At 40.4% G+C, this 24,008-nt stretch overlaps 1 protein-coding gene across 1 annotated transcript; it reads right to left on the reverse strand.

Moving 5' to 3' along the window:
• Window positions 1-1,353: 1,353 nt before the first annotated feature.
• IntS1 (integrator complex subunit 1) lies at window positions 1,354-14,813 on the reverse strand. Its single transcript, XM_045751877.2, has 8 exons — window positions 14,377-14,813; window positions 11,231-11,406; window positions 7,021-10,290; window positions 6,000-6,170; window positions 5,549-5,671; window positions 5,266-5,367; window positions 4,133-4,252; window positions 1,354-3,913 (listed from the first exon to the last, which is right to left on the reverse strand). The coding sequence occupies exons 1-8, from the start codon at window positions 14,525-14,527 to the stop codon at window positions 1,733-1,735; spliced, it is 6,294 nt and encodes a 2,097-aa protein (XP_045607833.2). The 5' UTR covers window positions 14,528-14,813; the 3' UTR covers window positions 1,354-1,732.
• Between the last annotated feature and the right edge of the window lie 9,195 nt (window positions 14,814-24,008).

The following is a 24,008-nucleotide window of genomic DNA, read 5'->3' on the forward strand; positions in this document are numbered from 1 at the left end:
GGTTTGCAATTCTTCCCATGCTGCACACATTTTCTTAATTGTTGAGGAAGAGACATTCTGTACTCTTGTTTCTGCTCTATGGTCATCCTTACATGGGTTTTCATATGTTGAGCCTTACCACTGACTTTCCTGGGACTCATGGCGTGTTATATAATAATTACTTTAATGTTCAAAATGCAAAAAATCACCACAAAAGCGGAATTTCTTATAGGCGCGATCGTCACTAAGCGGGCAGCTGTAGTAAACTGAGGCAGGTCGAAATTATCATAAGTAGGGGCAATCGTATGTCGAGGTGCCACTGTATAAGGCTGTACCCAGGTCGTTAAATGCGGGGCACCTGTATTTCCGGAGTGTCTGTAATATTTCAAGTAACATTCAGGTAAGATATATTTTATATAACTGAAATTAAATAAAGTTCATTGTGTAATTGCGTTTCAAGTTAGTTCCTGTGTTAATGCACATTCTATAAAAGGTTACAATTAATAATTCCTTCATATGACAAGTTGGATCACACAAATGGACAAGTGGACCACACAAGTGGTCCACAAGCTTATGATGTTGGGACAGAGTTTACAGAGTGGTGGATAAGTTTCCCATTCTATCACAGGTTACAATTAATAATTCCCTCAAAGGACAAGTTAGATCACACACAAGTGGACCACACAACAAGTGAACCATATTAACTAAACATCTCCCTCCCTCACCACCCCCACTCTACTCTCACCACCACCACTCTACCCTCACCTCCCCTACCTATCTAGCCCGTTGGCGCCGTGAGGGGGTGTGGTGGTCGGCTGCCGGAGTGTGCGTAAACAGAGGTTCCACTGGAATTAAAAGCAAGTCAGAAGTTGGAAAGCGATGCATATGCTTCTCTAAATGTTTTTTGCGTGTTCCTCTGGCTCACTATCCAAACCACCCCCTAGATCTCATTTTTTATTATTCTGTAATTCCTTTCCACACAATTTGTGCATGGTCTATTTTCTCTGATTCTACATTCCATAACATGGCAATATTGAATTCCTTTTGCCACTTGAGGCTCCACTTATCTTGGTCAATTTGAAGAGCATTACAATCATCTATGCCCTGATAGTGTTTCATCATTCATGTGTTTTAGTGATACTGAAATTGGAAAGAGTAGCATGTGCTATGCTTTCTCTTTATGCACTTGATTACTTATTTCCAAGTTGAATTGAAACTCTCAAAAGAAGGCACCAAGCCAAAATGACTATGTAGCACCAACTATGTTATGGGCTATACATAAGTTGCTAAATATCACTTGGAATGCAAATACAAGAAAAAATAATAAATACAGTAATATGGTTCATAGTTGGACAACACTACTAAACCACCCAATATACTTTAAATATATTTAATCGGTAAATGTTTAAAGTTTGTTTATACATTATTCACACTGCAGTCCCCACTAAGTGGTACAGTATTTTTTTTTTTTTACTAATCTTTAAAATATCTAGCAGTAATACAATTTTGTTTCCAAACTTGTGTAACTACTATAGTCACCTTACATATTGGATTGCAGTTTTTAATACAGAAAACTAATAGTTTCACTTGTTATAACAAGCAAGTGCATATCCCTTCATAGTCTTCAATGTTATTTTCTTATAAAAGTTATGAATGACTGGACATCAGACATTAATAGTAGACACATACCTCAAATAACCATTCAGGTACAGTACATACAAAAAAATGATTCCTGAATCTTGCTCAACAATTTTTATGCTCCCGTGTGTAGGTGGAGTAAAGTTAGAGCTTCACTAAGAGAACCTGTAGCATTGGATGAGGCTGTTAATGTAGAAACAAATGCTGTACTCAACAGATCAGCTGCTTGATCATGCAAAAGTAAAATGACTTCAGGGAGGTGTTCCAAGGCAATCTCTGCCACTGCACTATCTTCATTCTTAAGGGCAGCAAGTACAGCACGTCCAACACGACCACCTAAAGCAGGACGCTGATGCAGCAACCGAGCAATTAACTCCCAACATACAAGGCGAACTCCTCTGTGTTCACTGACAATACCATCACATAACGTGTGGGTGAAAGACGGCAGAGCAGCATTTGCCCAGTGATCTGGCAAGTCGCTGACTTTTTTAAGAATCTCTAGCTTATCTTCTGGAAATCCTGAAGCCTCCAGTCTGGCTTGAAGCTCCTCTACCTGTGCCATTAACCATGGTGGTGCCATTGGGCCATGAGAGCCCCCTAAGGGCAAATTTGGATCAGAACTATAATGCTGACTAGAAGCAGATTCTTTAGGCTGATCCATGCCACGAGCTGCAGCAATAGCAGCCAAAGAGCGAACAGCAACAATATCAGGGTGATGCATCTGCAAGGTGGCAAGTAAATTTGAGTGAGAGCATAAATATGCTCCAGCTGGGCCACCCTGACATCCAACCCATTCCATTAAGAGATGAGAGAATCTTACCAATAAGCCTTGAAGATCATGGATTATAGGATGTGCCTTAAATAAAGACATAAAGCTATCTAATGTTGGAGTTAATGCTGTATGATGTTGTGGGGCAAACAGTAGAGGTTGAAGGAGCTCTAACACCCCCAATATCATTGAAAACAACTCTAGGTAATTACTTGCTCGCAATGCTGTCAGCTGCAGATGGTTTGTACCTTTTAAAGATGCAGCCAATAAAGGAAGATGGCGTAGTACAATTAGAGGATGAGATGCAGCCTGTTTACGAACTGCAGACTCCAAATCTAACATGCGTCGACGAAAGTTTTGACCTGGCTGAGGTGCAGCAAGCATTGTAAGTAGTGTGTGTAATGCAACATCTGCTCCACTTTCCTGAGCTCTGCCTCCAGAAGCACCAGCTAATACAACCCTGTTTATGGTACCTGGTGGTAGATATGATATTATTTGTGGCATTCTCAAGTAAAGATGGTACAGCAAGTGACCAGCTGCCTGTCCACATGATCCTGTTTCATGAGAAACTTCAGCCAGATGTTCTGCAACAGCTTTAATTGAAGATGGTGAGTCATCTAAATAATGAAGTAGCAAAGGCAAATGAGTTTCTAAAGATGCTGTACCACGTTCAGCTTCTAAAGCTGCTTGGCACTCTGCTATCATATACTGAGATAAGTGAACAACTTCTGAGGCACTGAAAGATAGCAATGTCTCTCGTGGCGCATGCCGAGGTGTACGACGTTCCCTACCCTGCCATAATTTGGGTACATGCAACACAGCCCAAACAAATCCCAAAACTGCTGCAGGATCTAATGTTGGGCTGTGAACACGCAGAAGTGCACGGACACAACGTTCAAGTGTATCCCACCTTGCCTGATGTGTGAAGGCAGCCAAAAGATATGCCTGACTATAGCCTCCCTCCTTACGTTCAATACCACCCCGCTTTTTGAAAAGCAAAATTTGCTGTAGTTGATCAGACCCTTTTTCCAGCTCTGGGTCCAATACCTGCAACCAATCTAACAAAAGGGCAGTGGGTGTGCTAGTCCCAGCTTGAACTTCCAGATCATGCTTTATCGAAACATCAGACAACAAGAGTTGTGAAAGAGCTCCAACCACAGGTGCCATCTTTCCACCTTTCATGGCACATCCCACAACATGACATATCTCTTTTTCCAACTGATTTGGCTGCATGCCAGCCAAATGAACTAGAACTGTTTGAGTTGAAGATACATCAATTTCTGCCTGTGGCTCCTCTTTCTTTACTTCTTTGCATTGAATTTCTTCAATGTTAAAGGCCTGAAGAACACGTGTCAAGGGAGAAATCCTATCAGGTGCCATTCTCAGGATAATGGCAACCAGTTGGCATGTGAGCCCATATAATTTTTCACAACCCTTTTTGTTATGCAAGTTCTTAAGCAGCCGGAAGAGTGAAGCAGAATGGATGTAGTGGTCATGCAGCCCCGCCACAAAACTTGGAGCATGTTGCTGAAACACATGTGCAATATGTCATTAATTTTGGGTTTAATGTCAGGTTGTGTGTGTGTGTGTGTGTGTGTGTGTGTGTGTGTGTGTGTGTGTGTGTGTAACTTATGACTAAATTAATATAACAATAAAATATTAAGATCCCAAAAGTGAGATGTTCATTTGTCATAAAAGAGTAATGAAAATGACATGATACTACAGTACCTACACCACAATACGTACCGGAGATTGCATTATAGCGGTGAGGCTACTTAGGAACTCATTAATATAAGGGCCATCTGGGTCCTGTCTACTAATTTCCCTGCTGAAGTGGCGTTGCAATACCCGCATCGTATCTTGAACCTAAAGAAATCAATACATTAACATTGCAAAAGACCCGAACCCAGTGAACCTGGTAGTAAATTCAACTTATTAATACAACACTTCCAGGATAAGTTTGTCATGCTGGGATGTACTGTATATGCTGCCTAGTTATCAGCAAGAATAAAAATGGTGAAATTTGTTTTCTTAAAAATTTATTATTGCATATGATCTTCATAGAGGAAAGAAAGAAAACCCCTCCCCCTGCAACAATAAACCCTGCAAAGAGAGCACCAAAACCCAAGCCGCATCAAAGGGGGCCCCAAGCCTCCCAAGTCAGCTCCTTCCTAGCCCTGGGAGCCTCTAAACCAGGCCCCGGGACAGATCTGTCCTTCACACCCTCTACCCCTGAAGAAAAGGCAGTCCAGGAAAAAGGCAGAGGAAAAGGGGGTCTGCTGGTAAGACCCAGAAGCCTCGGCAGGAGGAACAGGCATCAACTGGGTGTGGAGCCAGCAACTGGGTGTGTAGCCAGCAACTGGGTGTGGAGCCAGCAACTGGGTGTGTAGCCAGCAACTGGGTGTGGAGCCAGCAACTGGGTGTGTAGCCAGCAACTGGGTGTGGAGCCAGCAACTGGGTGTGGAGCCAGTAACCGGGTGTGGAGCCAGCAACTGGGTGTGGAGCCAGCAACTGGGTGTGGAGCCAGCAACTGGGTGTGGAGCCAGCAGCTGGGTGTGTAGCCAGCAACTGGGTGTGGAGGCATCAACTGCGTGTGGAGGCCACGGCTGGGTGTAGAGGCGGGGGGGGGGGCAGGGTCAGCTCAGGTAGTGAGGTGGGCTAGTTGACGAGGGGGAAAGGGATGGGGTTGGTATGTATGTATGTATACATATGGTAATACATACCGATATGTATCACCATATATATATGCACTCAAGTTTATAAGAATATGTATAGTTTACTTCACAACAAAGGAGACTTATATGGGTATTAGGTACACAGACCTCTATAGCAGGACCTCTTGGTGTACACTAAGGGAAGGGAAATTTTGACCTACCCACCTGTTTCTTGTGCTCTCGGTGAAGCACATCGATGGTGAAGCACTGCAGCACAAAAGACTGCACTTCACTTTTACTCAGTTCTGTGTGCAGTGGCTGTGACGTCTGGAAAATATAAGTTCACGTAGTAACCTGCTCAGGTTCACACTAGTTCAAACTGCAAGCTTGCAATATAATTTACTGAAGTATAAAGAGTGCAATTTTTAAGATTAATGATCAAAGTCATTGTTGTGAGTAGTAATTTGCCAAATACAGTATAATAAGAATTGTAAAGTATGAAAATGACCTTGAGGGGAGTGACCAGTGGTGTAATGTGTGGAGGTCGCTCTCCTACTACATCCATGTCATCACGCTCACCCAGTGTTGCTGCAAAAGCATGGCCACCTTTTGCTCCTCGCTGGTGTTGAACCTAAAATGAAATTATGAAATTATTACTTAACCAACATTGTTTAATTACTCATTTTCGTGTGCTAAACATAAATAATGTTACCATTATGAGCAGCATCTTACACTCTGGCATGTACTATCTTAAATACCTGCCACACACACACACCCATACTTCATCTGACCATATTAACTCCATACTCAATATGTTTCTATATTGACTATCACTATGAACGGAACCTATTGAATACCATGAATTTCATAAAGCACTTACAGCAGATTTGTAACAAATGCCAAAGAGCTTTTGCAAGTTTATATAGGCTACTATTTTTCACATTTTATTTTCTTCCTACCTCAACCAGCTGAGCCATGTAAGTCTTGTGACTCTTGTCCAAGACTGCTGCTGCAACAGCCTCATCATTTGTGTTGACAGCAACATCCAAAGCACTTAATAGCTTGGTCATGCTTGCCACAGGTATCCCAAATGATTGTATAAACAACACCAACTGGGATGGCTCCAAATCCTGCAACATAAGAAAGAGCTCAACTTGCATATATTACACACTGTAAATTGCTTAATAGAAGTTGATGTATGTGTTTACTATTGTGATAAATTACAATATACTGTACAGCTTAAGCAATATCATACATTAATAAAGCATCAGGTCCTGTGGAGAGGCCCCCCGGCTCCCCGGAGCTATACTGGGCTGATATGTATGTATTAGACCGTGGCATCCGTCAATTCGATTGGCATTCTAGCCTACCGAGAACCACGAGCCAGAACCTGGCCCCTAGTGGTTCCCCACTAGGTCCCTGTGACTGTATACATCGATGGGGTTCAGCTGTAATTGATCTCTTGGTAGTTTGGGCCAACTGGTTAGCAGTACTTTGCTAACTACGCTTCTGTTTTGCCAGACTTCCTTGCTCTATAGCGGGCAAAATATGCCACTTACGATTTTTTTATTGTTTTTCCCATGATCAGAGAACACAAATCAACATGTTTAGAAGATTTTTTTTTTGTTTGTTATGCACCTGTGGGTGACAATGGCCAAATAGCCCTGAGCAACACAAGGGTTAAGCACAAGTAAAAATATTGCAATGTAATGATAAAAGTACTAGTGTAGAAAGCACAAGAAAAACAAGTTTAACAAAATTTGACAGGCATGCAAATATTAGTTAGGTAGGACACTTGACTAAGAAGTAGGGAAAACGTTCTAAAAGTCAAAATTATAAAAAAGTAAATGCCCTTAGCACCACACATTTTGGATTTGAGAGACTTAACTGTATAATAATGTGTAATAATACTTTTCATAAAATTTTGTTATGAAGTTTTATGTGGTACAGTACTTTATTCAAACAATAACACAAAATTACCTTCAGAGCAGCGTCAACAAGCTGGGGCACTGTGGATCTGATCATTTTGAGTTTGAGCCAATCAGGTAGGAGAAGAGCTTCTTCTGATGTATCAACCAAGAATGCTTGTGGCATTTCCTCTTGTTCTGGAAACCATGTTGTTAAAAGTTCATGAAAGAGATCTGGACTATTGTCAGGACCATGAGTAAGAAGAATCACCATTGCATGAACAACAAGTATGTGCATGACAGCCTGCTCTCCAGATGCCCACTGTACACGCACCTGATCTTGACTCTCTGACCATGTAAAAGATTCTCGTGGTGGCAACCTAACACCTCGCATGTAGTTGATGAAAATTATCAGTAAGGCTTTGAGTGTGCTATGTGCATGAGGGAATGGTTGATTTGGACGGTCTGGCATTGGTAATATGGCCAAAATCATGGTGCATCTTTCTACAATCAGTTGTGCCATGTCTTGAACTAATTCTGCCTGATCTTGAAGTGGATCATCTCTAGTATGTACTGCCAAAAATCGAATGTATGCACTCACAGCATGTGGGTCAGTTTCAATTTGACAAGCAGCCCTAAGAGCTTGGCTTGCAACTCCTTGGACTAACTCAAAACCTGGCAGATTAGGAAGATGTTGAAGCAGCCAAGCATGTGGTGCATGAGTGTCACTGTCAATTTCCATAGGGTCATTAAGAGGAGCCACCACTAGCTGCAGTCCTCGTACAGCCTGTGTGCGAGCCAAAGCCTGCTGGGAGCTCAAGCGTCTCAAAAAGTATTCTAAAATTTCTACACTGACACCATCTTCTTGACGAGGTGCACGCAGCAAAGAACGCAAGTGCTGCAACAGCTGATGATGTCTAGTTGCACCTTCTCCGCTATTTCCTGTACCAGCTTCACTAAGTAGAAATTCACATAAACACTGCACTGGTAGAACAGAAAAAGCTCCTTCACTGCTCTGTACCAATTCTGCTAACCATGGCATGCTCTGAGAAGCTCCTTGTCGCTGTATTATATCTACCAAAAAGTCAGGATTTCGGCTACGGCAGAGAAGGTGTCCAACTTTGTGAGAAGTATTAAGAGCTTTTAACTGTTCTAAAACAATAGTGGGAGGTTTACGAGCAGGTCCAGTAGGATCCATAGTTATTAATTGACTAAGAAGCAGACTATTTTGCTCAGTGATTGTCTTCTGAGCTAGGTGAGATTCAAAATCCAATATCTGCTGACGTTCAAGAGCACAAAGGTGCATTTCTTGAGCAGTCATCTCTTCACCCTTCTCCCCAGAAGCTAATGTAGGTGGTGGAAAAACAAAAGAATTGGTGATGCACATTTCCATAAGAGTGCGCAGAGTCGGGTATGACTCCCATGCCAACAGTCCAAACACAGTTGGATTGTGTGCAGTTATGAGCAAAAGCATAATCCATGACTTCCAATACAAGTTAGCAATGGCTGTCTTTGGAGGCCTATACCCTTGTGGTAGAGGAGAATTCTCAGGAGGAATATAAGGACATAGATTAAATATCAGCTCAACAATTTTTGTGTCTTCGAGACGTAAGACTTCCATATCATCATTGTGAAGAGCTGTAGCTCTCTTAATAAGCTTGTCAACTAATTCTATCAAATCCTGAGATTTCATCCATTGATCCTTCATCACAGCAATCATGAGCAGCCTTGTAAGAGTTTCTTGCTTCACTGGGATTTCTGAAGTTAATCTAAAATACAACGGCCGATCATTTTCTGTGGGCCAATTGTCCTTTATGAAGTATACTTCTGCTTGTTCAAACATAAGGATTTTATGCATACAGCGGTTATACTCTTCTTTGCTAGGGTTATAACACTTGGGAACTACTCTGTAAAGCCAGTGAATAGCATCACGCTGTATAGAAGCCACCATATCCTGGTATCGTCGTACCGATTCAGGATCCCTGTGTTCACCTCGATACATTTGTGCAGCACTTTCTCTAACTTGTGGGGAAATGGCTACAAAAACAGTAAGCACAATAAGATCTGTAATACTGTGAAACATTCGTTCTTTAAATTCAAAACTCTCACGAAATGCTGGATCTTTACGGTCTTTCATGAGTCCATGGCAAAACTTTTGGAATTGCATGTCATGCCGTAATGCCCGTACAATCTCACGTAACAGGGCTCTGAGTGCTCTAAGAAAATCCTCTCTGTTGCAAAGAAGTTCTTGGAACTCTTCTGCAAGTATGATAGCAGCATGCTCTGGTGCAAACTGAAAAATAACAGATAGGATGGACATATTGCTTGGATTTCTTGCCTGGGATAATTCATTATATAATGTATGCTTCATGACTGAGGGAATATTATCAGGATGGGCTGCAAGAAGTTCTTTCAAGCATGACATGTACTGGTTGATGAGGGGTTTGTGTTTTAAACGAATTCGAATTATGTGGCTGATGCATTCAATATCCAGTTGAGAATGAGTGTTGCAATTTAAACATAAGGACATGAGAAGTTCTGTCGCTGGTCTCTGGAGTTTTGGGCTTTGAAGCCACATTTCTAGTCTTGAAGCAACATGCCGTCGCACTTCCAGAATACCACAAACAGAAGATAGAAAGCGGATGAAATTTCTAGCTACAGCATCGGGGCTCTGGTGCCTCACCCCGAGCTGGTGTTGTACAGCTTCCATAACCATTTCTTCTATTTCTGACAACACCCCTGCATATCGGTTAGTAACACTGACATCTAAACTCTCCTTGCACTCAAGAGATAGCTCTGAGTCACCATCACCTGAGTCAGCTCCTCCTCCTGACCCACCAGACACTGGGGGAGAGGGACAGTCCGGGCGACTTCCCATGCCAAGATCAGGATACAAGAGACTTTTTGGAGGTAATTTTGTTTTGAAGGCTGTGGCAATGTTATCCACAAAGCCCTTACAGTCCTCGTGGTCAACCCACACACGTTCCCCGAGAGAATCTTCAATATAGACACGTACAAATATATCTGGCCATGATTTTTCTTCTTGGAAAGCAGCAAGAAGAATATTTGCAGCTAAAACAGATACAGCTGCATTGCCTTTAGATTTATAGGTCATTGAATGATCTCTTTTTAATAATGAGCAGAAAGCTTCCACCACCATATCTGACCTACTGAAGAGATGAGGCTTAACTTTCACCAAGTACATGAGGGAGAAGCACAGCAGGGTGTCGGGTTTTGTTCTCTGAGACCGAAGACTCTTCACAGCACCACATAAGTACATTTCAGAATTGTCTGCATATTCATCCCCAGACTCAATATATGGTATCAGGTCGTTGGGGTCTGCCTGTATAAATAAAACAAAATAAAAATTACTTCAGGATTGAATTACAATCTAAGTGAACATAAAATTTACAGTATTTGCCATTTAAAGCTATTCAATAATTTTATTCATTCACTTATCTATTTATTATCATTACAATACTTATCTAATCCTATGAAAAAGGTTATACAGTATATACATCAAAAATAAATTAAAATAAAATATAATGAATTTATGAATATGGAATTAAAATAAAAGAAAATGATTGAAAACGACTATGTACTGTACTACATTTCAACTGGTAGTAAAGTAGTTAGCCTTAGCTCACACTGGTAGTATTTAAATGAGTAGCAAAGAAGTTCAATTTAGTGTCCCATGAAGTATTTAAACCATGAGTTAAGAAGTAACCTTAAATTCCACAAGAGTGCATTGTCATGGATGAAGTAAAGAGGAATGTATGCCCTTTCTTCCACTGATGGTTTATTTTTCTCAACACTCTCACCACTGCACCGCACCATGAACTGGTCAGCAGTTTCTATACTTGCAAATTCCCTCTCTGAATATACCCCATTTAATCTTAAGCAAACGAGCCACTCGAAGGGACCAAGGGACCAACCCCAAAGGTTAAACAGAGGATGGATAGTCATGTGTAAACCTATATTGAATGTCTCAAGTGTCAATTTAAATGTTATCTGAAGGCAACTGAAATGAATGTGGAACAATCTGCACCATGAGTTTTAACATACCATACAAATTTTTAGTACCAGTACATGAGTATTTTTTACTCCTGTGCTTTGTAAATGAAGTTAACATACAAAGCGTATAACATTTAACATCCTTAAGGAACCTACCGACCATCTCACAGTGTGCATTCTGCCCTCTGGAATATACAGACAAGGCAACCACCAATTTCAATCATTATTAAGTCCTTTATAAATAAAAATTGAGAAAATAAACACCTTACCTCAGTAGCTACATTTTCCCACTCCTCGCTGAGCAAATTCACCATATCCACAGAACTTTGTTTTGATACGCCAGGACGGACTACACTAGATCCAACCACAAATGCTGTTTTGGGCTTCTTTCCCAGCATGACAGATGTTCCAGTTCCTCCATCTCGAACTCGGTCACCAGTAGCCCCTGCAAATATTTCAACACACGTTTCAATAATTTGTGTGCAGCTGAATGAAATACTGTACTGTATTTTACTGTAAGGTTATCACCCGTCCTTGGCCACTTAAAGTTAGACTATTGGTGTTACACGTGAAATAACAACCTTACTAAATTTTATTTAAAGAACTTATGGGGTAAGGCTGGCCCTGCTTCTGGATGGTCGCTGGTTATGTGATATAAGCATAAAAAAAAACAGCGTTGAATATAATGAAATGCCATTTTCTGGGTGAGACCCAGAGGCTCCCCAGAGCCATCCAGGATGATATGAATGTATTAGAAGCTGGCATCAGTCAAAGCGAATGGAGTTCTTAGGCCTACCGGGGACCACGAGCCAGAACCTGGCTCCCTCAGGGAGGCACGAAGAGCTATGGCCTATAGAAACCCCTGTGTTTTTGGAAGCATTCTATGTCTGCCATCAATTGGATCAGGCATGCAGAAAGGTAGGCACCCCAAAACAAACCCTATCTGCTTAAAAAAATTCATACTGAAAGCCAAACCATAGGACAGAACTCCCCAAACTAAAAAGGAGCAAACAAGCTTGACGTCACAATCGTCACTGCCCCGCTGTCTGCGCAGCTCTCCCCCCACCCCTTCCTGAGAGGGGCAAGGGGAAGCTCTAGACTATCCACACCGGCTATCCACCCCCAATTCTGAGGCTGGATGTCAAAACCTGCGACAACCGCCTACTGGAGGGAGGGAGGAAGGGTTGCCAGGAGCCTCCGGGTCTCACCCAGAAAATGGTGTTTCATTACATTCAATGCTGGTTTTCTGGGGAGAGCTCCTCTAGCTCCCTGGATCTACTTAACCAAAGATAAAACAAGAGGGAGGGGAGTATTACATCCTCTGTATTACATCTGTCTAGGGAGAGTTTCAGAGCATGGTTTGCATTTAAGAACAGGGTTTTGTAAATGTAGTTGACACAAGAGAATGTGTGGAGGGAGTTAATATTTAGCATGTTAAGGGATTTAAACAAGGGAGCTGAGTACTGTCTGAAAGCAGAGTTTGTTATTATTCTGATAGCAGATTTTTGCTGGGTGATGATGGGCTTGAGGTGGTTTGCAGTGGTTGATCCCCCCATGCACAGATACCATAATTAAGATAGGGATAGATTAGTGCATAATATAGTGAGAGGAGAGCAGAGTTAGGAACATAATATCTGATTTTGGAGAGTACACCAACTGTTTTAGAGACTTTATTAGTTATGTGTTGAATGTGGGTGCTGAAGTTGAGTCTCTTGTCTAGGAATAGGCCAAGAAACTTTCCATCATTTTTATTACTGATGTTAATGTTGTCTAACTGTAGCTGAACTGCATTCGATGATTTGCTTCCAAATAAGATGTAATAGGTCTTTTCATGTTTAGTTTATTAGTTAACATCCATAAGTGAACTTTTTTTAATTCATTATTCACAACATTATTTAGTGTATGTGGGTTGGGGTCTGAATAGATGAGGGTAGTATCATCAGCAAACAATATAGGTTTAAGAATATCAGAGACATTAGGCAGATCATTGATATATATAAGAAATAGAAGAGGTCCCAAGATGCTACCCTGTGGCACTCCAACGGTTATTGGTAGAGTGGAAGAGGTTGCATCATTGATGGCTACACATTGGTGTCTGTTACTAAGATAGGATCGGATATAGTCTAGGGCAAGGCCTCGGATTCCATAATGCTGGAGTTTAAGTAAGAGGTAGTTGTGATTAAGAGTATCAAAGGCTTTTCTTAGGTCAATGAAGAGTCCAATCGGAAACTCATTTTTGTCAAGGGCTGAGTAGATTACGTCAAGGAGACTAATGATTGCATCACTGGTGCTCTTTTGGGACCGGAAGCCAAACTGGCAGGGACTGAGTATGTCGAATTTTTCGAGGTAGGAATAGAGCTGTTTGTAGATAAGTTTTTCAAATATTTTTTATAGAATGGGTAGGTTTGATATTGGTCTATAATTGTTTATGTCTGCCAGATTGCCTCCTTTATGGACTGGCGTTACTCTTGCTTTTTTAAGGATATCAGGGAAGGTATGGCACTCTATGGATTTGTTGAACAGTAGAGCTATGGGTGGCGCAAGGGCATGGGAGGCGCTCTTGTATACAATGGACGGAATTTCACTGGTGTTCCCTGCCTTGGTTTTTAGTGAGTGTATGATGGCCACAGCATCTGCCGGGCTGACTGGTGAAAGGAGAAGATAGTTTGGATAGCTGCCTGAGAGATGTGTGTTAATATGTGTCTGAGTCTGTGGGATTTTTCTGGCAAGGTTAGCACCAACCAATGAAAAGAAGCTATTAAATTCATTTGCCATTTCTACATCAGTTGACGGTGTATAGCCATCCTTATAGAGTTTTATTTGGTTATGTGAGTGTTGTTTAGTTCCTAGGATACTAGAGATGGTTTTCCATGTGCTTTTCATGTTGCCTTTTGCTTCATTGAATCTATTCTCATAATATGAAAGTTTTGCCTTTCTTATGATACTGGTAAGCACTGATGAGTACCTTTTAACTACTTCCTTTGTAACTAGGCCAACCCTAAGTTTGTTTTCATATTCATGTTTTTTGTCGATTGATTTGAATATGCCACTTGTGAGCCACGGATTGTTTGTTCATTTGTCAGTTACTTGCTTGGTAAGGAGGGGACAATGAGTGTTGTAGAGGCTTAGAGTTTTGGAGAGGAAGAGGTTAGCTAATGAATTTATATCGTAATTAGTATTCTTTGTTAATCTCTGATTAACTATTTAGTTAATTATTAAATTTAAATCATTTAGTTAATTATTAATCTTTGTTAAATTATCAATCAAGCTGTCAATGCAATAAATCAGAGCTACCGATGTGCTTTAATATACCTACTAATCTCTCCTTTTTTTCTTACAATGGACCTGTTAACATTTTATAAATTCTGCTAGAATGATGTTAGCAGCGTGGTCCTCAACATAATTTCTGACTTACCAGATGCCTTACTGGGAACAAACGATGACCCATGACTGGAACTCTTATCAATCTGGGTGTCCCCTCGGCCAGACTTGTTCCCAAGAGTGATGAGATTGCCGGGCAACGGAACATTTTTGGGCTTGGCTCCACGAGGTCCCTTGCGATCCATTTCACCATAAGGTTCCTGTCAAGTCTGTAGTCCAAATCACAGTTTCTCCATCCCCTTGCTGCGGCGTGTCCCGGGTCTCCTTGTGGCGTACACACACACTCGGAGTGTCCCTGCTGAGCTTGTAATTACTGGTCCGGTGTCTCTTTACTCTGAATTCACAATTAAATCTGTATAGGTGAGGTTAGAAGAGAGGACGACGGTGATACACAGTAATGAAAGACTGTGTCTGGTGGTGTTGTTGTTGTGGCGCCTCTCCCTCGGTTGCCAGGTCTAAATTGCTGAAAGTAGCGAGCTGACGGTCTAAAGGTAGCGCATTTGTAATAAGAGTTGCTCAATTCTTTTTAATAAATGATATGGGTTTCAGAGTAATATGTTTTGATATATAGAGTACACTACACGATGTTAATTGTTTTATTAATACTATTTCTGCACACACACACACACACACACACACATACATACATACATACATACATGTAAGGTGATGAAATTAGGCGAAGGGAGCAGGAGGCTGAACACAAGGTATCATCTGGGAGGGGAAATCCTGCAAGAATCAAATAGAGAGAAGGATCTGGGGGTTGATATCACACCGAACCTGTCCCCAGAGGCCCACATCAAAAGAATATCATCAGCGGCATATGCTAGACTGGCCAACATAAGAACTGCCTTCAGAAACTTGTGTAAGGAATCTTTCAGAACCCTGTATACCACTTATGTAAGACCAATCCTGGAGTATGCAGCTCCAGCCTGGAGTCCATACCTAGTTAAACACAAGACAAAGTTAGAGAAGATTCAGCGGTATGCCACCAGGCTCGTCCCGGAACTGAGAGGATTGAGCTACGAGGAAAGGCTAAAGGAGCTGAACCTCACATCCCTGGAAAACAGAAGAGTAAGGGGAGACATGATAACCACCTACAAAATTCTCAGGGGAATTGACAGGGTGGACAAAGACAAACTCTTCAGCACGGGTGGGACACGAACAAGGGGACACAGGTGGAAACTTAGTACCCAGATGAGCCACAGAGACGTTAGAAAGAATTTTTTCAGTGTCAGAGTAGTTAATAAATGGAATGCACTAGGAAGTGATGTGGTGGAGGCTGACTCCATACACAGTTTCAAATGTAGGCATGATAGAGCCCAGTAGACTCAGGAATCTGTACACCAGTTGATTGACAGTTGAGAGGCGGGACCAAAGAGCCAAAGCTCAACCCCCGCAAGCACAATTAGGTGAGTACAATTAGGTGAGTACATACATACATACATACATACATACATACATACATACATACATACATACATACATACATACATGCATGCATGCATGCATACATACATACATACATACATACATACATACATACAACTTGTAACACTTATATGCTGTGCTTCCTATTTTAACCTGCTATGTTAATGGGATTCTTGTTTTGTAATTTGTGTATTTGTACTCACTGAATTTGTGCGCCCCTTGAGGGACTTGAAGTAGAGAGGGTAGAAATAACCTAAGCTACTCTATCCCTTTGAGATGTATTTTTTTTATTGTCTCAATAAACATACTTGAACTTAAAATGGACTTTAATGTTTTTTTCGGCAGCTTTATTTCCTTAGTTTCCGAGCTGTTTTCTTTACCGTGTATGTTGTAATAAACTATTCCTATATTTACAGTTGTTTCTCCCTGTGAAGATTATTAAACAATGGTGATTATAAGGGCGCGGAAGTTCAGCGTGGCCAGGGCCGCCAGCAGCCCTTGGGCCCGCCCCGGCAGCTCCCAGTCTTTAATTTGGCACCTTTGTGGCACCTTGGTATAAGCCTAACATGTATATATACACACACTGGCTGCCTGTCCCCTGCACAATGATTTTACCTATTATTTTATCGTTTAATTTAAATATTAAATAAAATAATTTATTTAATTATTATAGTAAGTACTTAATAATTTAATAATAAGTAGTAAGTACATAAAAATAATTAAAAAGTATAGTTTAGTCATAGGAGATTCCTAGATTGGAATTCACTACCAAATTTCAATATATCCAAGTATTTTTAGTGTGAAATGCTGTAATTATATGCATAAATTGTTGTTTTAATAATATTACGCTTAACCACTTGGGCTGGACGGTAGAGCGACGGTCTCCTTTCCTACAGGTCCGCGTTCAATCCCCGACCGCCCAAGAGGTTGGGCACCATTCCTTTCCCCCGTTCCATCCCAAATCTGTATCCTCATCCCTTCCGAGTGCTATATAGTCGTAAGGGCTTGGCGCTTTCATTTGATAGTTCCTCCACCCCCCTGAATAATATTACGAGAGCAGTATGTACGGGCTATTCATGCCCGTGCCACCTCTTGGGTGGCTTAATCTTCATCAATCGAGAGCAGTACGTCCTAACCAGACGTTATATGATGATATCCTGAACAGTTGATAAATAAAAGTAATTGCAGAACTCCAGTTATCTAATACTTATAATAAATGGTATAAAACCTTATCATAAGCCAAGGGATTTGTAGATCAGTGTTTAAAGGGAATTCGGAAGTAATAATAATACAGCTGATGCCATCTGTCGGCAGAAGAGAACACTATCAACTAGCTGGTCAATATATAGTGGCCATAAGATACAGCTTACGCCATCTGTTGACATCAAATTACACCTTTAACAAATTACCCTGCAAAATACCACTAACGCCATCTCTGTTTTTTCCAACGCACTATAAATAGCCAAACAGCAACCCATAAGGTGGGTTGTTGTGCTCGGGTAGGAGGTTCCAAGCTCCGCCCACAAATGGTATGGGGGTGCATAATAAATGGCATATCATTGGCAGATATTCTTTGTTGACATTCACACAACAGCCAATCACAGGAAGGGATCAGCTAAAGGCTCCATCCACTTAATAAATCATATTTATTCAGCACACCATCCTTGCTTATAACATTCTGCTTCAACTTTAATCTACCTAAAAAGTGAAATGTTAAGTATTTAAAAGTATTAATATAGTGATAATTAAATACTGCAGGATGTAACGAGTGTTACAGAAACATGGGCTGGCTACCTAACTTGTGACGTCATCAGGGGGGGTTGCCTCACACAAATAATGATACACTGCTCTGCCCTCTTATTAGAGTAAATTATTCAGTTAGATGGAGATTTCTGTCAGGTGTAAAACAGAAATTGTTGTTCTTTTTCACAACAACTTTGTTGTTGTGCACAAGGACCTATTTCTTAGTTTAAATATTATTCATAAAAGAGTGTTGGTATTCAGGCGATGAGTCACAATAACGTGGCTGAAGTATGTTGACCAGACCACACACTAGAAATTGAAGGGACGACGACGTTTCGGTCCGTCCTGGATCATTGAGAATGGTCCAGGACGGACCGAAACGTCGTCGTCCCTTCAATTTCTAGTGTGTGGTCTGGTCAACAGTGTTGGTATTCCCCGCAACAGCCAATCACAGGAAGGTGTCTCTGGAAGCTCGGCCTCCTCGGACTCAGTACATCGTTCTAGCTCATGGCTCTGTTTCATCTCTTGTATATACAAACTATGACTTTTTTCGATTAGTTATAATTAATAATATGAGATATAAAAGTTTTTACACAAAATGGCTAAATTCTGCCATTAAATGGACTTTGTCTGGAATACATACACCAATTTATTACCATTCATCCATTATTAATTTCAAATGTAATGTATACTGTCTAGTTTTTTTCCTCTCGCCATTACTTGGTGCAATATTTGAAAGTTGTCTATTTATTTATCGATCTATCTATTATCTTGTATTAACTCTGCATTGAATTAGGACTAATTTATTAAATAATATTATTTAGTATTAATTAATATTTACAATTATTTATAGCTTAGTTACTTTCATGTAACTCGCAAGTGTACATTCTTAACTTTAATAGCCCAAATTAGCACATCTTGCTTTTACATTAGCCCAAACAGTAGCAAGTAGCGAAATTAAAACTTTTAGAGGTTTTACCGAGTCCTATGTTTTGGTTTTACTTCGTATATAGACACAGAACGACTTTGGATCTTTCTTTATGTGTTAGGCAAGTTTTCTTTCGTAGTTCCTTTTTGGCTGATCTGATTTTCAGGGTGTCTGAGTTTAGTGCCCTTTTATATACTTCATGGTCAATGATGCTATCCTATCACTATATTTTATATTATTCTACTTAACTACTACTCTGATGTAAAAGCAATAAAGATATCAAGCCGATTTTATTAGATTTTGATGATTATTATTATTATTATTTGTTGCCAGAAACGCTATGCGTTAGTGGCTTTGTAAGAATATTTATTTATTTATTTATTTACAAGAAGGGTCAATTGTTTTGTGAGAGTACATAACACCGGTGTTCTTACATTCTTGCGAAGCAACCTTTTATTTTTTATTAACAAGCTTAGGTATACACAGCAATGTGCTGCTACCCTATTTCATATGCAAGATTACAAATGTAGATAAAAAACTAGCTATAAGTTCATCTAATATCCCCATCTCACAGGATGGTTAGTCATACATGGAATCAGGAGAGAACATGAAATACAAGGCTGATCTAGTAGCCTACACTAGCAGAATCTGGGGTACAGGCGAATATCTTCCAATATTCGTGTATTCGTGAGTGAATGAAGTACAGTAGTTTCAGAGCTCAAAGTACCTCATACCATTTGCTCTGGATCATTGATAACAGGGCAGTCACGGATATAATGTATGTCCTAACTCTTGGCCACTAACACACATAGAGTTGAGGGCAGGTCCTTAATGTAACTAGTAAAAGTGAAAACATAAATAGGTACATTGTAGCAGAATTTGAGTTTACCATAATAGCTACAATATGAATTGATGGGGATTATTACACTGGGGAAGTTGCATGTCTTAAATAAGTTCTAAAATTGGGGAAGTGGGTAGTACAAGATACAGTGTGAATGAGAGAGCCAACATCAACCTTATTACCTAGAGAAAACTGACTAATGCTGTTTGTAGGCGAGGGAGTGTTGCCAACGCATCAGTGGGCAACCTACATGCGAGCTGGTTGAGTAGAAGTGTTGCCAATCTCATTAAATTAAATATTCCTTTTGTATGCAACGTATTAGCCAATGATATTCCATTATATCTGTACCCTGAAATACAAGTGTCCTACACGCCCAGCGGCAAAAAAATAAAAAAAGCAAGGAAAACCCAGCACTCCTAAAAGCAACAACACTTGAAACTATTGATTCCTTTATGAATAACGTACGACCTCACGAGCACTATACGCTGATGGGTCTGTTCAAATGTCAACAGGTCGCACTGCAGCGGCCTGTAGAATATACAAAGACAACATATGTACACAGAACACTAGTATGAGACTCAATAACCGGCTTAGCGCCACACATGCAGAACTAACTGCACTACAACTGGCCACTAATGCACTGAAGAACAGTGGAGAAGTAATTTTCTGTGATTCAAAGTCTTCAGGCCCTTAAAAACCTAACATGCAAAATATATACTAGGAATGTTGTAACATCCATTATTGGCAACATTATTAATGCAAAGAGCAAAAGTTTCAGAGTCTCATTTGTATGTTTTTATATTGAGGCGGGTATTTTCTTCCCTGACTCCATGTATGACCAACCGTCCTGTGAGGTGGGAATATTAGATGAACTTATAGCTAGTTCTTGATCTACACTTTGTGATCTTTCATATAGAATAGGGTAGCAGCACATTGCTGTGTATACCTAAGCATGTTAATAAAGAAAAAAGTTTGAAGCACAAGGTAGGAAACTATGAGGATGAAATTAGGTACATTTTGGTTTTACTTTTGAAAAAAAGAATAGGTTGGATTTATTTTAATTAATTAGGGAGTGAGTTCCATATACTGGGTACTTTTATTTGCATGGAATGTTTGCACAGATTTAGTTTAATTCTGGGGATATCTTTATATATTTATTTCTAGTATGCTGCATCACGATCACAGACATCACGATCACAGACATCACGATTCGCTCTAGCACCCAACGCTGCCGGAGGGGTAAATATAAGGCAGATATATTACCAGGCAGAACACTACCATGCGTCACAACCGCTATAAGGTCCTTGCTACGCCCCTCGACGAGCAGACGTTCTCCAAAACCTCCCTCCTGAAGCTCCTCAAAAACGTCGGCGGCATAACACCTGTCGACATCGGTCAGGAAGGCACTGACATCGTCTTCTACTTCACAAGCGAGGAGGACCTCGACATCCTGCTGAGTCTCCGCTTTGATTTTAGCGAGACGGACCACCTTCATCTCAACTTCCCACGGCTGTACCTTGCTGCTCGAACTGTCATTATTAGTGAACTCGTGGATCGTGGAACAAGACGCAGCAAATAAAGTATAAGTATGGATGTATTTTTGTGTGGTTACAGGTTACAGTTGTGTGTGTAAACTAAAGTCTTTGAAAAGTAATAAGTTATTATGAAACGCGTTCAGGCGTCGCGTCAGACTAGAAATAAAAATGAATTTTGGAGAACTGATTTTTCAATTACCATCGACAGTGAAAAGGAACATAAGAAATATTGAGAAAATTCGTGTTAGAATTATTAATCTTACCTTTTCGGTCATATTTAACAACATTATATATATATATATATATATATATATATATATATATATATATATATATATATATATATATATATATATATATATATATATATATATATATATACAAAAAAAAAAAAAAAAAAAAAAATATATATATATATATATATATATATATATATATATATATATATATATATATATATATATATATATATATATATATATATATATATATATATATATATATATATATATATATATATATATATATATATAACTGAAAACTCACACCCCAGAAGTGACTCGAACCCATACTCCCAGAAGCAACGCAACTGGTATGTACAAGACGCCTTAATCCACTTGACCATCACGACCGGACATAATGAGGTGATAGCCGAGGCTATTTGAACCACCCCACCGCCGGCACTCGGATAGTAATCTTGGGCATAGCATTTTACCAAATCACCTCATTCTTTGGGGCACACGTGAGGAACACAAATGCGAACAAGCCTGAATGGTCCCCAGGACAATATGCAACTGAAAACTCACACCCCAGAAGTGACTCGAACCCATACTCCCAGAAGCAACGCAACTGGTATGTACAAGACGCCTTAATCCACTTGACCATCACGACCGGACATAATGAGGTGATAGCCGAGGCTATTTGAACCACCCCACCGCCGGCACTCGGATAGTAATCTTGGGCATAGCATTTTACCAAATCACCTCATTCTTTGGGGCACACGTGAGGAACACAAATGCGAACAAGCCTGAATGGTCCCCAGGACAATATGCAACTGAAAACTCACACCCCAGAAGTGACTCGAACCCATACTCCCAGAAGCAACGCAACTGGTATGTACAAGACGCCTTAATCCACTTGACCATCACGACCGGACATAATGAGGTGATAGCCGAGGCTATTTGAACCACCCCACCGCCGGCACTCGGATAGTAATCTTGGGCATAGCATTTTACCAAATCACCTCATTCTTTGGGGCACACGTGAGGAACACAAATGCGAACAAGCCTGAATGGTCCCCAGGACAATATGCAACTGAAAACTCACACCCCAGAAGTGACTCGAACCCATACTCCCAGAAGCAACGCAACTGGTATGTACAAGACGCCTTAATCCACTTGACCATCACGACCGGACATAATGAGGTGATAGCCGAGGCTATTTGAACCACCCCACCGCCGGCACTCGGATAGTAATCTTGGGCATAGCATTTTACCAAATCACCTCATTCTTTGGGGCACACGTGAGGAACACAAATGCGAACAAGCCTGAATGGTCCCCAGGACAATATGCAACTGAAAACTCACACCCCAGAAGTGACTCGAACCCATACTCCCAGAAGCAACGCAACTGGTATGTACAAGACGCCTTAATCCACTTGACCATCACGACCGGACATAATGAGGTGATAGCCGAGGCTATTTGAACCACCCCACCGCCGGCACTCGGATAGTAATCTTGGGCATAGCATTTTACCAAATCACCTCATTCTTTGGGGCACACGTGAGGAACACAAATGCGAACAAGCCTGAATGGTCCCCAGGACAATATGCAACTGAAAACTCACACCCCAGAAGTGACTCGAACCCATACTCCCAGAAGCAACGCAACTGGTATGTACAAGACGCCTTAATCCACTTGACCATCACGACCGGACATAATGAGGTGATAGCCGAGGCTATTTGAACCACCCCACCGCCGGCACTCGGATAGTAATCTTGGGCATAGCATTTTACCAAATCACCTCATTCTTTGGGGCACACGTGAGGAACACAAATGCGAACAAGCCTGAATGGTCCCCAGGACAATATGCAACTGAAAACTCACACCCCAGAAGTGACTCGAACCCATACTCCCAGAAGCAACGCAACTGGTATGTACAAGACGCCTTAATCCACTTGACCATCACGACCGGACATAATGAGGTGATAGCCGAGGCTATTTGAACCACCCCATATTGTCCTGGGGACCATTCAGGCTTGTTCGCATTTGTGTTCCTCACGTGTGCCCCAAAGAATGAGGTGATTTGGTAAAATGCTATGCCCAAGATTACTATCCGAGTGCCGGCGGTGGGGTGGTTCAAATAGCCTCGGCTATCACCTCATTATGTCCGGTCGTGATGGTCAAGTGGATTAAGGCGTCTTGTACATACCAGTTGCGTTGCTTCTGGGAGTATGGGTTCGAGTCACTTCTGGGGTGTGAGTTTTCAGTTGCATATTGTCCTGGGGACCATTCAGGCTTGTTCGCATTTGTGTTCCTCACGTGTGCCCCAAAGAATGAGGTGATTTGGTAAAATGCTATGCCCAAGATTACTATCCGAGTGCCGGCGGTGGGGTGGTTCAAATAGCCTCGGCTATCACCTCATTATGTCCGGTCGTGATGGTCAAGTGGATTAAGGCATCTTGTACATACCAGTTGCGTTGCTTCTGGGAGTATGGGTTCGAGTCACTTCTGGGGTGTGAGTTTTCAGTTGCATATTGTCCTGGGGACCATTCAGGCTTGTTCGCATATATATATATATATATATATATATATATATATATATATATATATATATATATATATATATATACATATATATACAGTATATATATAAATATATATATATATACATACAGTATATATATAAATATATATATATATATAAATTATATATATATATATATATATATATATATATATATATATATATATATATATATATATATACATACAGTATATATAAATATATATATATATATATATATATATATATATATATATATATATTTATATATATATATATATATATATATATATATATATATATATATATATATATATATATATATATATATATATATATATATATATATATATATATATATATATATATATACATAACCATTAGGAAAAATTAAACGAACAAA

This window comes from Procambarus clarkii, chromosome 82, assembly GCF_040958095.1.
Source record: "Procambarus clarkii isolate CNS0578487 chromosome 82, FALCON_Pclarkii_2.0, whole genome shotgun sequence".
NCBI classification, from domain to species: domain Eukaryota; kingdom Metazoa; phylum Arthropoda; class Malacostraca; order Decapoda; family Cambaridae; genus Procambarus; species Procambarus clarkii.

Excerpts from the sequence above, each read along its gene's own strand:
- IntS1 (XM_045751877.2), bottom strand. The coding sequence starts at position 14,527 with ATGGATCGCAAGGGACCTCGTGGAGCCAAGCCCAAAAATGTTCCGTTG. Across the intron at positions 6,171-7,020 it reads TTGTTGACGCTGCTCTGAAG|GATTTGGAGCCATCCCAGTT; the intron begins GTAATTTTGTGT and ends CTTATGTTGCAG. Across the intron at positions 5,672-5,999 it reads ACATGGCTCAGCTGGTTGAG|GTTCAACACCAGCGAGGAGC; the intron begins GTAGGAAGAAAA and ends ATTTCATTTTAG.